This window comes from Brienomyrus brachyistius, chromosome 4 (assembly GCF_023856365.1).
Source record: "Brienomyrus brachyistius isolate T26 chromosome 4, BBRACH_0.4, whole genome shotgun sequence".
Taxonomy (NCBI): Eukaryota; Metazoa; Chordata; class Actinopteri; order Osteoglossiformes; family Mormyridae; genus Brienomyrus; species Brienomyrus brachyistius.
This window is the reverse complement of record NC_064536.1, coordinates 19,262,579-19,279,597: the sequence shown is the minus strand read 5'-3', so window position 1 is coordinate 19,279,597 and position 17,019 is coordinate 19,262,579. Positions and strand designations below refer to the sequence as shown.

General features: G+C 46.3%; 1 protein-coding gene across 1 annotated transcript in view; it reads right to left on the bottom strand.

The window, feature by feature from the left end:
• LOC125739602 (NACHT, LRR and PYD domains-containing protein 12-like) overlaps nucleotides 1–17,019 on the bottom strand; it is a 926,911-nt gene that overhangs the window by 613,150 nt on the left and 296,742 nt on the right. Inside the window, exon 17 of the mRNA XM_049009876.1 lies at nucleotides 4,265–4,381. Coding sequence (XP_048865833.1) covers nucleotides 4,265–4,381 — 117 coding nt within the window. The remainder of the gene's footprint in view (nucleotides 1–4,264; nucleotides 4,382–17,019) is intronic.

Below are 17,019 nucleotides of genomic sequence, written 5' to 3'. Positions count from 1 at the left end.
TCTCGCATAGACTACATCTTTGTTTCTCGCTCTCTTGCCTCTGCTGTTTCTAATGCTTCTCTGATTTCTTCCTCTTTGTCTGACCACAAGTGTGCTCTCCTCCACTTAGCTGTACCTTCTCTCTCTCCTCGGGCCCCAAGATGGAGGCTCAACACTTCTTTGCTTCAAAACTCTAAATATATAGCCTATCTGACTCCTAGACTTGAAGAATTTATTTCAATTAATACAGGCTCAACTGATGACCCAGTCTACTGCTGGATGGCAATAAAGGGCTTTCTCCGCGATGCCACGGTTGCTTTTGCCAGTGGCCTGGCTCGCGAACGTCACCGGAAGATCTCTGATCTTGAAAGGTGGCTAGCTCACTTAGAGAGTGCTCGTCCTGTAGTGGTTGATCCGGATCATGAGACCCTCATTTTAAACACCAGGGCGGAGCTAAATGTCCTTCTGTCACACCGCGCTGAGTTTATGGTTCATCGCACTAGGTCACGATATTATGTCTCAGGTGCTAGGCCCAGTAAGTTGTTGGCTCTCAGGCTCCGGCAATGTGACTCTTTCTCCTCAATTTCTTCTGTTAGAACCAAGGACGGAGCTCTCACCACTGACCCACAGGAAATTAACAGTAGCTTTTTTCAATTTTACTCAGATCTATTCTCCCCTCCCACTGTCTTTCCACCCTCTGACCCTGATTCGTTTCTTGACTCTGTACCACTTCCTTGTCTCTCAGGCCCAGAAGCCTCTATGCTCGAGGCTCCCCTTTCAATGTCAGAACTTAAAGAGGCTCTGGACTCCATGAGCCCTGGGAAGTCTCCAGGGCCCGATGGCCTCCCTCCGGAACTCCTTTCTGCCTTCTGGAAGCAGCTCTCTATTCCGCTCTTCCACATGCTGAATTCTGCCATTTCTGCCTCCCATCTCCATCCTTCTCTTAATCAGTCCTTGATGACTTTGTTGCTCAAACAAGGTAAGGACCCTACAGATTGCTCCAGCTATCGCCCGTTGTCCCTTATGAATTCAGACATCAAACTGCTTGCCAAGGTGCTTGCCCGTCGACTGCAGGCGGTGATTTCCAAATTGATTCACCCAGACCAAACTGGTTTTATTAAATCCCGTCATGCGGCCGACAACATCCGTCGCCTCCTCCATGTACTTCACACTGCTCCTTCCTTTCCCTTCCCTGCCGCCCTTCTCTCTTTAGACGCAGAGAAGGCTTTCGATAGGATGAATTGGTCATTTTTGTGGAGGGTCCTGCATAGAATGGGTTTTGGCTCTTATTTTACCAACCTAGTCCAGACCCTTTACTCCTCCCCCTCTTCTGTCCTTTTGACTAATGCCAACATTTCTCCTCTTTTTCGGCTTCTTCAGGGGGCCAGGCAGGGCTGTCCCCTCTCCCCCTACTCTTTAATCTGTCGTTGGAGCCTCTGGCTGCTGCTCTCCGTCACTCAGATGTTATTTCCCCCATCCTAGTGAAAGGTGTCCCTCAGACAGTTTCTTTATATGCTGATGATCTGCTTCTTTACCTCGGCAATGCTCCTGTGGATCTCCCTCATGTCCTTAACCTGTTTCAGTCATACGAATCCCTGTCTGGCTATAGGATTAACTGGGCAAAATCCTCTCTCCTTCCGTTGAATCCTGCCTGCCGCTCCTCTTCACTTCCTCCTTCTATTCCTCAGGCAGGGTCTTTCAGATACCTGGGGTTGGACATTTACCCATCAGTTGCAGAGCTCACAGCTGCTGGCTTCCGCCGCACTCTCGAGGGCATTAAAGCCTCGATCTCCTCGTGGTCTTCTCTTCCCCTCTCATTTCGGGCTAGGCTGGCTGTTATTAAGATGAACGTGCTCCCTAGAATAAATTTTATGAGTTCCATGCTTCCCCTCTCCCCTCCACCTGGGTACTGGGCCTCAGTTAAGTCTACTATTTCTACTTTTCTTTGGGATGGCAAGAGACCCTCCGTCAGACACTCTACCCTAATCCGTGACCGGTTGGATGGGGGCGTCTCTCTACCGGACTTCGAAATTTACCACCTTGCTTTTACTCTAAGGCCAGTTTGGAGCTGGATCAGTCCTCCCCAGCATCCCCCTGCCTGGCTTCCTATCGAAGCAGAATATGTTCTCCCCCATCGTCTAGCCTCGCTTCCTTTCCTCCCTGTTAAATTCAAATCCATCTCTGCCTCAGTCGGTCCGATTATCTGTCAGGCCCTTCGCACATGGAGAAGGGTTGAGAAATTGTTGGGCCCCTTCCCAAAATGGCACCCTAGTGTTCCGTTGCTCCATAATCCTGTCCTGAACATTGGAGGCCGCCCCATCTCTTCCTCGCCGTGGTCTCAGTCAGGTATCTCCACCCTGGGTGACATTTTTGATAGCTCGGGTCTCAAATCGTTCCAGTCTCTTAAGGTCACGTTTAATCTTCCCTCTTCATATTTTTTCTACCTCCAGCTGAGGTCCATGCTTAGGGCCTATAATATCTCCTTTTCCTCACCTCTTCCGTTTCACCCGCTGTGCAGATTTGCTCTGTCCCTTTCTCCTGTTTCTAAGCCCGTGTCCAGTCTCTATTCCCTCCTCCGCAAATCCTCTCATAAACCACTCCCCATAATTGCTGTCTGGCAGGGGGAGCTCTCTCCCACCCCCGTCTTATCTTGGAGTGTTATTTTTCATAATATTAAAAATTGTTCTAAAAATCCCAATCACCAGCAAACACAATTTAAGTTTGTTCACAGATTATACCCCACTCCCAGGAAACGCCATCTCATGGGCTTAGAGCCTGACCCCTTGTGTCATCTTTGTCCCCTCCAGGTTCCTGGTACCTTTCTCCATAGGTTCTGGGACTGTCCTCCAGTGGCTGCTCTTTGGGATTACGTGGCCAGATCTCTCTCTTCAGTTCTTTCCTCTCCCATCCCCCTGTCTCCCATGGTCCTTCTTCTCCTGGACTTCTCTTCTCTCTCTCTCTCTCGCTTCCAGCAGAGGCTTCTGATGTCTGCCTCCTTAGCGGCCAAGTTGTTATTAGCCTCTCGTTGGAAGTCTCCTGATCGTACCATTCCTTCTGTCTGGAAGTCCACCTTTCTTGATCTGCTTCTGCTGGAACTCTCTGCAGCCCGGATTAACAACTCGTCTGGTTCTACAATCCAGAGCTGGGTCCATGACGTGCAGCTGGTCAAGGATTGGTTACAGGTCATGTCCTGAGGCCATATTCCTTGTTTTTTTGTTTTGATTTTTACTTTCCTAATTCTAACATTTTTCAGTGGTATAAGTGTGTTATTTCTTTTATCCTCAGTTTTTAGCTGTGCTCTCCGTGGCTGAGTGTGCCGGTGACCTTTGTTGGTTTTCTGTTTCTTTAAATTGAACTGCTGTCTCAGGGTGTATTGGGGGTGGGGTGGGGGTGGAGTATGTTCTGTTTTGTTCCATTTTGTTCTTTGTTATAAAAATCTCTAATAAAAATTTGGTCACAAAAAAAAAGAGTCATTTGGGAGCCGGAAGAGCCCACTCTACTTGCTGAGCTGAGCCAAATGATCCGACTCACTAAAAAGAGCTGAAATTCCCATCACTAGTGCAGACTGAGGAGACATTCGGTATCACAGCCAGTTTAGGGAGATTACGGGTGCTGACTTAGGACAATACTAACAAATCTCAAAACAGTACTACTACAGAAGTTCCCAGACTCCCATTGTTATTTAAGAAAGTCGTCATCTTTAAACCCAAAAAAATGAAAAAGAAAAAAAGCAGACACACATCACAATAATTGTGTTAATGCTTTCATAAAGTAGTATTGACAGTGTTAAGAATAAAAACATGCAAACAAACTTACATTTCTGGATCCCTGGTCTGGTCCTACACTCCCCACTGTGGTCCACACTATAGCAGAAGCAGAATGACATAGTGCTGCTGTATCCATTTATTTGATTGTTGCATTTTCTCCACATACACGAGTCTATAGCAGGACAGACACACATTCTGTACTCACTTCAGTTTCTCCAGTATACAGCTGGGATCCTCCAGTAGAGCAGAGAGCAGCTTCACTCCCGAGTCTCCTGAGTGATTGTAGCTCAGGTCCAGCTCTCTCAGGTGTGAGGGGTTTGACCTTAGAGCTGAAGCCAGGGAAGAACAGCCTTCTTCTGTGATTCTACAGCCTGACAGCCTGCAGAGAGACAGACAATATCTCTCCAATAAATAAAAACACCTCATCACTAGGAGTATTACTTTTAAGTAAATGTGATGACTTCAATAAAGCTTTCAGCAATTACACATTACAGTGTGGAATACGCAGTAATATTGACCTCAGTATCTCCAGTGTACAGTGTGAATCCCCCAGTCCAGCAGAGAGCAGCTTCACCCCTGAATCCTGCAAGTCATTGTTACTCAGGTCCAGCTCTCTCAGCTGAGAGGAGTTTGATCTGAGAGCTGAAGCCAACACTTCACAGCATGTCTCTGTGAGTCTACAGCTGTCCAGCCTGTAAAAGGAAACCACTTAGATATATCAAATAAAATATCAAAATAAGCATTTTTATGTACAATACGACATGTAGCATATAGCTGAAATATCGGTTATTTAGTTGTTTCTTTGTCCTAATCAGAAACAGAAATAGTTTTTACTTGACACTCCCCAGCCGAGACAAACCTGCTGTTTAATGACCTTACAGGGTTACCGTGAGACTCTGTAATATATGCATAAGTATTTTTATATTAATATAAATATAAAATATAATAAAAATATATAATATTTTTCCAACGTTCTGAGCAGCGCTGGGGCTCAGTGATCAGCACTACTACCGACTCAGGGCTTCTAGGGTTTTGGGTTCAGTTCCTGCCTCTGACATGTGTAAGTGTACATGTTTATGTGGGAGTTGAATGTCAAGAAGAGCTTAAGTTTTTATAAAATTATATTTTTTACATGACTTTTGAATTGCTGACACCATGACTGAAATCCTTATTTTCTGCGTTGAGAGCAGAGAACCTGGTACCTGAGAACCTGTTAAATTTCCAAAACACTAATCAGACAATTATCAATCCTGTCAGATAGGGATGAAATAGTGATGCTTTATTCATCCCCCTGGTAAAATAGTGCTGTCGCCTCTCTGATCTTGCTCTCTCTGACACACACATACAGGTCAGAGTGCAGGGTTGTCCAGCATCCAGCCCCCTGAAGCTGGGGGGTAAGGGCCTTGCTCAAGGGCCCAAAACCAGCATCACTCTCCCGGCCAGGTATTTAAACCGGTGACCTTCTGACCACAGGCACAGAGTCCAAACCCACTGAACCACACACCACACTGAGAATGTAAAAAAATATACATATCCTGTAGTACTCAGAATGAAGAAGAATTTCTGGGTGTCCATATAAATATACTCTAATTATTCTGATAAGATATAAAAGTAGTATCATGAATAACATCTGTACTTCTTTAGCAACAGACGTATGTAAGATCACTTACAGAGCTGTGCTAGATTTCTTGATCACAGGCAGCAGCCTCTGAAGACCTTCATCTGATCTGATGTATTTCTTCAGATCAAACACATCCAGCTTCTTATCTGACATCAGTAACACAAAGGCCAGAGCTGACCACTGTGCAGGTGAGTGGTCTGCTGCTGAAAGGCTTCCTGAACTCAGGTATCTTTGTACTTCCTCTATTAGAGAATTGTCACCCAGTTCATTCAGACAGTGGAACAGGTTGATGGTCCTTTCTGCAGATACATTCTCCCGAATTTTCTCCTTGATGTACTGGGCTGTTTCCTTAATGTTATGCAAGCTGGGTCTTGTATCTCCCAGTAGTTTGTCTAACACAGTTTTACTGGAATCTGTTGAGAGGCCAAGGAGGAAGCGGAGGTAGAGGTCCAAGTGTCCATTCTTGCTCTTTAAAGCCTGATCCACTGCAGTCTTCAGCAGGTCAGCTGATGAGTTTGACAGAAAGACATATAAAGCAGCTAGATACTCCAGGATGCTCAAATGCACAAAGCAGTACACCTTCTCCTGATACAACCCATACTCCTCTTTAAAGACTTCTGTACACACTCTTGAGTAAACTGAAGCTTCATTGACATCAATGTCATTCTCTGCCAGATCTTGCTTATAAAATATGAGATTGCCTTTCTCAAGGTTGTCAAAAGCCAGTTTACCAAGTTTCAAAAGAAATTTCTTGCTGTATTCCTTAAGCTTGGTTTCATAGTTTTTCATATACTTCTCATTTTGTAAACTCGCCTGGAAAATCAGGAAGTGTGTGTACATTTCAGTCAGAGTTCTTGGAATTTCTCGCTTCTCAGTCTCACTAAAACTCCTTTCAAGGACAGTTGCTGAAATCCAACAGAACACAGGTATGTGGCACATGATGAAGAGGCTCCTTGATGATTTCACATGTGTGATAATCCTGCTAGCCAGGCTCTGATCACTAAATCTCTTACTGAAATACTCCTCTTTCTGGGCATTACTGAACCCTCGTATCTCTGTCACCTGGTGGACACACTCAGGAGGTATCTGATTGGCTGCTGCTGGCCGGGAGGTTATCCAGAGGAAAGCAGATGGAAGCAGATTCCCCTTAATGAGGTTAGTCAACAGAACATCCACTGATGTTTTCTTTGTTACATCAAAGCAGCTCTCATTGTTCTGAAAATCTAGAGGAAGGCGACATTCATCCAGACCATCAAATATTAACAAAACTTTGTACCTACACAGCACAGTGGATTCAAGTGATTTCAGTTCTGGGACAAAGTAGTGAAGCAGACCAATCAGACTGTATTCATGCTTAATCAAATTCAGGTCTCGGAAGGGAAGAGCAAATATGAAGTGAATGTCCTGGTTTGCTTTTCCTTCTGCCCAGTCAAGAATAACTTTCTGCACAGAGACTGTTTTCCCGATACCTGTGACCCCTTTTGTGAGTACAGTTCTGATAGGTGTCTCACGCCCATATAAGGGTTTAAATATATCATTGCACTTGACTGTAGTATCTTCTGTTCCCCTTTTCTTGGATGCTGTTTCAATCTGTCTCACTTCATGTTCATCACTGACTCCTCCAGCTCCCCCTTCAGTTATGTAGAGTTCTGTGTAAATCTCTCTGAGAAGTGTTGGTTGTCCTTCCTTAGCTTTCCCCTCAAATACACACTCAAATTTCTTCTTCAGATTACACCTGATTGTGCACTGATACTGCGACAGAAAATGCCCTGAAATGAAATGACAGCTTTTCAGAAACATTTTTTACTCATTTAAGCCAAATTAAATTAAAGATAAACTGAAATGTAAACACATTTTTTCATAAACTCTTTTTCTGCATTAAATCAAACACACACAGAATGAGGTACAGCTCTTACTCTTCTCCAGTATGTCAGCGAGATCATTTTGCCCCATGGTCCTCAGGATGTACAGTGTGATCTTCAGAGCTCCCTCTCTACCACAGGTCTTCTGCATCTGACCATCACTGTCCAGGTCATTGTCCTCCTCCAGCTGAGGCTCAGAGCATTCTGGGTCATTCTGATCCAGGTACCTTTTGAATTTCATCAGCTCATCCTTCAGAAACATTTGAGCTTTTTCCTCCAGTAACTGAAATGAACAGTTACAGTTTAATTGTTATCACTCCTGGCACCGTATCTTTTTATAACTTCATCTGTGAATTATGCTGCATTCCATTTCAACTTGTAACTTGGAAATTCAGAGTTCCTAGTGTGAAATTTCAACTGGAACCCTGAAGTCAGAATTCCAGCTTGTGAAGTTAGGGGAACCTACGCAACCTCAACCTCAGAATTCAAAATGGCTACTTTATATCAACAGAAGTTAAAGCTGTAGTTTTATAGTTTTTATTAGCAGTTATGTATTATTTGTTGCTCATTAAATTGGATGTACACACCGCTTTCTGTGGACGTGTTGCTATGGTGTTTTTATATATAAAATATCACATAACGTGTTATCAACTGATACTGCTAACAATGACTAACAATTAACTTGGATACAACTGAGGCCTGTTTCAGAAAGCGGGATTTCTTGCTTAGCCGGATAACTAATAAAGAATAATAAAATACTAATAAAAGATTTAAAGTAGTCTGGGCTAAATATAAGTGACTGAAGATGAAGGCCATTTAAACTGGGGCACATTAAATACAAGAAGTTATCTGGCTAAGCAAGAAATCCTGCTCTTTGAAACAGGTCCCTGGTTTTGCTAATTGCTTTCCGACTTGCTGTACTGGAATGAGGGTAACTTGGGTGTGACGTCATTCACAGCTCCGACTTCTGACCTCCAAGGCAAATGGAATGCAGCATTAGTTGTAAATATCTTCTCTTTGACAGGATGAACTACTTATTGTACATCTGTAGAAGATATATGTCTGTTTAGATCAAATTTAAGAAAATATACTTCCGTAATAAATGCACACTTTGAAGATGGATGATAAGTCTCCTTTATATGGACGTGAATTGCATCTATTCACTCGGTCCCTGTGAATAAAACACAAATATCCAACCATTATATTGTTATTTAAATAGACGTAACTGCCATCCACATTCTGAGCTTATTTCATTAGGGCGGCTTCCTGACATCAGCTTGCTTATGACAGTATGAGAGAAGCGGTGACATCTAGTGGCAGCAGAGAGAGACAGCAGGTAGCAGCCATGAGAGATGGTTTGGCATGTAGCTCCCAGTCACTCAGTGACATTCACTGGCTACTTCTTGTAAACTGTTTAACATGATTTCAAACAGATTTCAACTTCATTACCATAACTATCTGCGAGTGGAATTTTTTTTGGGAGGGGACAAACCAGGCTTCTGCAATTTAGGGCCCCCCAGATGATCTCGACTTTTTTTTTTGCAAAAAAAAAACACATAGATCAAATATTCACACCAAACCATTTATATAATAATTTTAATTACAATAAAATGTATAACAATACACCAATATACAAATTTTGGATGATACCCCCCAACAGCACCCCTGTTTCCCTTTTGGCTCCAAAAGCAGCTCACTTAACCCAAAGGGATTTATTCTGTACCTTGTTTCCAACGTTAACCCTCTAGTCAGTTTCTCTCTCACAAGTGTTGTCGTTGGTCCCAGATTCATAACTCCTTAGTTCTGTTTGTTAATTGTTAGTTAATTCCACCTGTGTCCTGTTTCCAGTGTCTCCTCTGATTGGTTGATTGTTTTGAGCCCTCACACCTGCCTTTTGTTAGTCCCCATGATCTGTGTATTTTAGTTCCTGTCTGTGCTGAGTTCCCTCAGTTGGTCATTGAGTCACATGCTGTTGATCCTGTGCTTTGTTTCTGTGTGTACTGGATTCCTCTGTAGTTATTTTTCCCTTAGTTCAGCTCCCTGAGTTGCCCTGGGGAGTATTTTCCATACATCGCTTAAATCATCAGAGGCCTCATCTTGGATGAGTTAATGCTGGTGAAATTCATCCGGGATAAGTCGGTTTTTCAATCCCAGCTGTGTAGTAGATTAGTCTAGCTGGATCCATTCATCTGAGATGATCACATGCACCTGTGCTGCCTGAAAAGCCCATATATGTTAAGACTAGAAACCTTGATCGGTAAGTCTTTCATTGGCTTCTTCAAAATGTCAGAAAATGGGGCGCAATTTTTCACGCAATCCAAGCAGGACCTTTTATTAGAGGGTTATGATGAATTCAGCGATTTAATATGTAATAAAGGAAACGCATCAAAAGCGCCCAAACCAGCAAAGACAGCTGGCAAAAAGTGTCCGACAAATTAAATGTGTAAGTAGATTTTACTTATTGTATTTATTACTTGAATGTAGTGTTATGGTTCCAGTGTTTCATTATTTTATTGTCATAATTGCAGGTCAAATATAAGCACAATCATGCAGGACATTGGGGGGAAAAAAGATCAAACACGACATTTCATTCATATATGTATGTGTGTTAATACTGTGTAATAAGTGTACAGGAAATCTTTAATAATTATAAAACATCCATTTTGAAGCTAATAAGGCAGATAAAACCTTTGGAAATTCCGAGTAATGAGAATTAGTGTAATTTTTTAATTCTTTATAGAACTGTAATTTTATTGCATATACATCACCTGTTACGGCATAAAACGCCTCTTTAACTGCCTGCACTCGCAGGTGTCCGGGAAAAACATTGAAAACCTGAAGAGAATATTTCAGGCCCAAACAAATTTTGCGAATTGCCTGGCAAACTGTACTCTTTATATTTTCAGCATCACCTACAGTGTACAAAAATATCTCAAGGCAATGCACACTGTCTGTGTGGCTGTGAGAGCCCGACTTCACCTAGTTGTACTTCTACTATACGGAGCTAATAAATCTGTCTTGCTTAAAGTCACTAGCAATGAATTAGTATAAATAAATGAATATAATATAAAACACACAATATGAAAGTTACATGGTGTGCATTGTCCCCCAAAGTTTAATGCTTAAACACACTTAACTGGACATGTCTGTATCGTTTACGTATATACTTATTAGTTAAGAAATAGGCCAAAATTCCATATTTTGTATTTCAACCAAACACAGCACAGTTATGAATGTTTTGTTAGATCTCGCAAATGTTTATCTTTTTTTTCTCCCATGTCCCCCCTGGGCTCCGTACAAAAGTTAAAAAAAAAACTGAACGTTGACTTTTTTTTTCTTCTTGTAGCTTGTGTGTGCCTGTATGTCATTTAACTGAGAGTCTGGGTGTTTTAAACAATGTTTAAATGTATATTTACCATTGATCTGTAGGAAAAGGTCCCTCTCTGAAGCAAATTGGTTCCCCCATTGACCTGTCACTCTTCATGGAAACACAGCTGGGTGCAGGTGAGCCTGCTCTCTCCATCAGGACACTGTGGACAGTGAGAGGAAAGATCCTCATTATATAAATATAATTCATATGTGGACAGGCTCACATTAAACCTTCAGCTGTTTAACCTTCTGCTCTGTCTTCATGTACTTTATGCCATGAAGTTCTTGATGCAAACATGCTTGTTTGTGAAATCTCACTTAAAGGAAGATCCCAATATGAAAGGCTTAGTATCATTGTTACAGCCTCCATTACTAGACTTGCCTGTTCTTGCTTGATATTATATAAATTTAGCCTTAAATGGGATCCCCACAATAAATTTCACCAAGTTACCAATAATAACTTTTGCAGATGGACTACTGGATTGAATACCTATAACATTTGGGGAATTTGGGGGGGGGGGGGGGTTGCGGAGACCAACAATATAAACTTTATTTTAGTGCATATGTGTGAAGAATTGAAGAATCAGCGCTAGGTGGCAGCAGGGGACGGCATCCAGGGAGTACATCCATCCATCCATTTTCCAAACCGCTTACCCTACTGGGTCGCGGGGGGTCTGGAGCCTATCCCGGAAGCAATGGGCACAAGGCAGGGAATAACTCAGGATGGGGGGCCAGCCCATCACAGGGCACACTCACACACCATTCACCCACCTGCACACTTACAGGCAATTTAGCAACTCCAATTAGCCTCGGCATGTTTTTGGACTGTGGGGGGAAACCGGAGTACCTGGAGGAAACCCCACGACGACATGGGGAGTGTCATGCCCGGCTCGTCCGCTCCTCGTGTGTGCCACGTCCCCTGATTACCCACATGTACTACCCTGATCGTCTCCTGCTGTGTCCGCTTCCTTTGATTAGTCTTTGTGTATTTAAGTCCTGGTCTGACCTGTTCCCCTTGTCCGTCATTGTAGTTTATTGTGGTTAGTTGTGGATATTCTGTGCTTCATGTCTCCTGATCTCCGTTCCCTAATTAAACCCCGAGTTTACCCCAACTTCTGCCTGACCTGCCTGTTCCTGACCCACCTACCCTCGCAATCACCGCTCTCCCTGCGTCTGATCGTGACAGGGAGAACATGCAAATTCCACACACATGTAACCCAGGCGGAGACTCAAACCCGGGTCCCAGAGGTGTGAGGCAACAGTGCTAACCACTGCACCACCATGCCACCCCCCCCCAGAGAGTACAATTAAATGTAAATTCTTGAAGGAAATTTCATAAATGATAAACATAAATCATCTGCCCCACGGACCGGGATCAGTTAAGTCTCGAGGAAATGAATTAAGTTAAGACAGATTACTCTACCTTTCGAGAATGCTGGAACGTTTATTTTTTATGACCATGTGTAAAGCAGTACAAACACGCAGGTTCTGTCTTACCTCTCAGGTCTCTTTGTTTTACACTCCACAGGGTGGGTTATTTCAGAAGCAGCTCCCCCCATTTTTGTGCCGATCTAGACCAGATGACTGATGCTGGGGCCTCTATGAACACAAAGCGTAAATAGTAACATACATGCATAATATCTAGTAGCTACTTCACGCAACAGGTGCGAATGCTATATATATATATATATATATAGGTATGTTTTTATATGATATAAGATAAGCTATATATACACTACCAAATATAGCTTATTTTTTTAAGTATCTGTTGACTAAAATCTTACCTCGCAATGCAGAATCTTATCTGTGTTTCTTGACAAAATGGAGAGTCCAGAATTAAAATACTTTTACTTTCATTTGCAAACGGGAAATTCCACATATCAAACGGGCGAGCGGTCTAAGCAGAAATAGACAAGGACTCAGTGTCCCGGCGTAGGATTTTTTGGGATATTGTCGATGTCACATAATAACAAGTAACAATAAGTTACTTGCTATATACTTGTAATAAGACTGACTGGGACGCGTCGGAGCGCCTGAGTAGTGGGGAGGAATTGACATCTGCCTGCCAAATTTGGTAGGCCTAGGACTTACAGTACGGTTTAGGCTGGGCATTCAGTTTTAGGGAAGAAAAATAAAAATCCTAAAAATTTCAAGAAGGTTGCATAGCACTTTGTGCTTTGGACTCTTAATTACTGAATTAACCAAAACCATGAAATAAAGCACAGCTAAGGAACTCAGCAGTAAACTCAAGAGAACTGCTACACTGGTGTCAGGAAGTGGGATGGATATCACCATGCTCCAGGAGCTTGAGCAGCTGATTGGACAATTGGAAGGAGACTGCAAGAAGACCCGGGAAAGACTTGACAAGCCGGCGGGAAGCAGCGCCCCCAGACACTCAAGGCAAGCGCTGACGAAGCGGCGAGCAGCCTCCTGGCAGAAGAAAATGGTGCCCCTGGAGGCTGGCGGGAGTACCGCATCGAGTTGCAACCGGACAAAGGTGGCGCCTCCAGAGACCGGCGGGAGCACAGCGCCCTCGTAGAGCGGTGGAGCTCTGCTCCTCATCCGGAGAGTAGCTGGAGGGGCGTAAATCACGCCCACGGCAGGAAAAACTGCTTGTCTGCCATGGCGATTGACGAAACACCGCCTGAAGCCAGCGAACAAAGGCCAGTATCTCACGAGGGCGACAGAAGAACGCAAGGGCCAGTATCTCCAGATGGCGGCGACGGCCTGTTAGTGCGGGTAAACCCAGCCGCGCTGCAGAACACCAACACAGGGGTCAAACTTCCACCGTACAGGGGCCTCGGACCGCCTGACGCGTTTCTCCACCAAGTGCAGCTGGCGGCGGGGTTGAACAGCTGGAGCTCGAGGGAAACGGCGGTCTGCGTGGCACTTACGCTGGAAGGTGCGAGCCTCAGCGTATTGGAGGACCTGCAAGGAGAAGAGAATTTCAACTGGAGTGAGATGAAAGCGGCGCTGCTCCGTCGTTTTGGCTGGCCGGCATTGGCAGAGGACGCACGGTCAGTCCTGGCAAGCAGACAACGTCGACCGAGCGAGCTGCTGGGGGCATTCGCGAGCGACCTGAGGCAACTGGCGAGGAGAGGGTTCCCCGACTTCCCGGTAGCGGCCCAGGAGGAATTGACCCTCCACGCGTTCCTCAGGGGACTTTTGACTTCGAGAGCACACACAGCTGGCGGGGCTGCGCACATGGATGGAGGCCCTGGCTGTGGCCGAGAAAGCTGAGCACGTACTCAAAGCACAGCCTAAGCGTCGTGGTGCTGCGGAGCGGCAGGAAGAACAGAGCCAGCGGCAGTGTTTCCAGTGTGGCGCGGCGGGACATATCGCCCGGTACTGCCCAGCTAACCGCCAGGGGGACAAGGAGCAGCCACCGCAAAGACAGCCACCGTTAAACGACGAGGAGGTGCCGAGGCGGGGAGCTCGTCACCTGGCAGAGTAGTCGCCTCCCCACATGGACCGTTCAGCGCTCGGCTTGGGCATACAGGCCTCTATGTGGAGGGAACATTTGGGGGTGTAAGATATATTGCTTTGATAGACACTGGATCAACTATTTCTCTTTTCCGTGTGGGGTGGCCTGGGGGAGGCCCCATCGGAATGGCTGAGAACACCGCTATGGAGAGTATGGTAAGAACGGTCACAGGTGAGTGCGTGGCCATGTCTGAAAGTAGACGAGTTAATGTTACAACTGGCACGACGACTCTAGAGCACCCTTTCTTAGTAGGCAACATTAAAGATCGCTGCATCATCAGGCTGGATTTACTTCAGCGCCTTGGTGCAGTGATCCATGTAGATTGAGAGGGCATGCGCGTTGGTCGAGAGTGGGTCAAGCTCTGCTTAGCGGGCACGAGGCTAGAGGTGCATGTGCGTTGGCGAGCCAGACATCAGGGGTAATTGAGTCAGCGGGCGAAATTGAGGCATTGCAGGAGCTGGAGGCTCGTATCTGCGAGAGGTTAAATGCGGAACAAGCCAAAGCGCTAAGACAGCTGTTAGCCGCGTATAAAGACATCTTCGCGCTAGATGAGTGAGGCTGTACTCGCACTGACCTCGTGCAGCACCACATTAATACGGGGAATGCAGCACCAATTCGCAAGCGGCCTAGGCGGCTTCCGTTGGCCAAGCGCGGGCCAGCGGAAGAGAAAATCGAGGAGATGTTAGCGAATGGGGTTATCGAGCTATCAAACAGCCCGTGGTCGGCACCAGTAGTCTTGGTGAGGAAAAAGGACGAGGGGTGGCGGTTCTGCGTCGATTGTAGGCGGCTCAACGGGGTGACACGTAAAGACTCGTACCCACTTCCGCGCATTGACGAAGCACTGGACTGAGTCTCCAGGTCCGAATGGTTCAGTTCGCTAGACCTGTGCAATGGTTATTGGCAGGTGGCACTGGCCCCGGAGGCTCGGCCCAAAACGGCGTTCTCGATCGGCTAAGGTCTGTGGCAATTCCGAGTCATGCCATTCGGGCTCTGTAACGCCCCAGCTACCTTCGAACGCTTGATGGAGCACATGCTATCAGGCATTCCCCCATCACGCTGCGTCGTCTACCTCGACGACCTATTGGTGCACGCAAAAACTTTTGACGCTGAACTAACAGACCTGAGTGAAGTCTTCGAAGCCATACGGCGAGCGAAGCTAAAATTACACCCGCGTAAGTGTCACCTGTTTCGGCATGAGGTGACCTTCCTGGGCCACGTCGTGAGTGGAAAAGGGGTAGCGACTGACCCAGCGAAGGTTAGCGTGGTGAAAGAGTGGCCTACGCCCAATAACATTCGGCAGCTATGGAGCTTCATGGGGCTAGCCTCGTATTACAGCCAGTTTGTACGGGACTTTGCCACAATAGTGAGCCCATTACATCGGCTCACTCAAAAAGGGGCTGTGTTTGCGTGGGGCGAAGACTGCGAGCGTGCGTTTTCCAGCTTGCGTTCCGCATTAGTCACGGCACCCATTTTGGGACACCCAGACGCCACTCGGCCATTCGTGCTCGACACCGATGCGAGCAACGTAGGCATTGGAGCCGTTTTGGCTCACGAAAATGGTCCAGTATTGGCCTATTTCAGCCGCACACTGTCGAAGGCAGAGAAAAACTACTGCGTCACGAGGAGGGAGCTTCTGGCGGTAGTGGCTGCGGTGTCGCACTTCCGCCCGTACCTCTATGGCCAAAAGTTCCACCTCCGCACTGACCACGCCTCCCTGACGTGGCTCATGAATTTTTAGGAGCCAGAAGGGCAACTCGCGCGGTGGTTAGAGTTACTGCAGTCATACGAATTCTCAATTCAGCATAGGGCAGGGCGCTCGCACGGTAATGCTGATGCGCTATCGCGGCGTCCGTGCGGCGACTGCAGACACTGCTCACGCAGGGAGGAGGGCGAAGCGTCAGCACGCGGGGAGATTGTGCAGGCGATACAAGACTGCGAGATAGGTGAATTTGACCGCACGTGGTTGAGCGAAGAGCAAGGGAAAGACCCCGTAATTGGTTCAGTATTCTGCTGGGTGCGCGAAGCGGCAAGGCCAGATTGGGCGGCAATCAGCGACACGGACAAAGAGCTTAAGGCATTAGCCTCGCAATGGGAGAGCTTGACAGTGAGGGGTGGTGTGCTATTCTGCTGCTGGAAAAAGAGCAGCGGGGGGAGCATGTATTTTCAAACAGTCGTTCCACGTTCGCTGCGTGAGAGGGTGTTAAAATTGGTACATGGCGCAAAGGGTGCAGGGCACTTTGGCAGAGCTAAAACCTTAGCCCGGTTACGTCAGCGGTTCTATTGGCCCGGGGCGCATAACGATGTGGCGCTTTTTGTCCACCGCTGCAATGCGTGCACGGCGAAAAAAGGCCCGTCGCAGCGCTCACGCGCCCCGCTGCAGGAGTTTCGAGTGGAGGCAGCCATGGAGCGTGTAGGTATAGACGTACTAGGGCCTTTTCCAATATCTGAACGTGGAAACCATTATGTGATAGTGGCCATGGACTACTTTACGAAATGGCCTGAAGCTTACGCCGTGCCCGACCAAAGTGCCACGACCACCGCTAGTGTTCTGGTGGACGAAATGTTTGCGCGCTTTGGAGCTCCAGAAGAGCTCCACAGCGATCAGGGTCGAAATTTTGAAGCAGAGGTCTTCGGCGAGATGTGTTCGCGGCTGGGGGTGCACAAAACACACAACGCCACTGCACCCCCAGAGCGACGGCCTAGTCGAACGATTTAATAGGACATTATCCACGCAGCTCGCCATTTTCACCTCACAGCACCAACGGGATTGGGACCAGCATTTGCCCTTGGTGCTGTGGTCTTGCCGTACTGCGGTTCAGGAATCCACCCAATCCACTCCCACAGCGTTAATGTTTGGGCGTGAGCTGCGCACGCCGGTGGATTTAGTTTTTGGGCCTCCCCCAGAGCCTGAGGTGCCTGGCAAACCAGGCTTGGAGT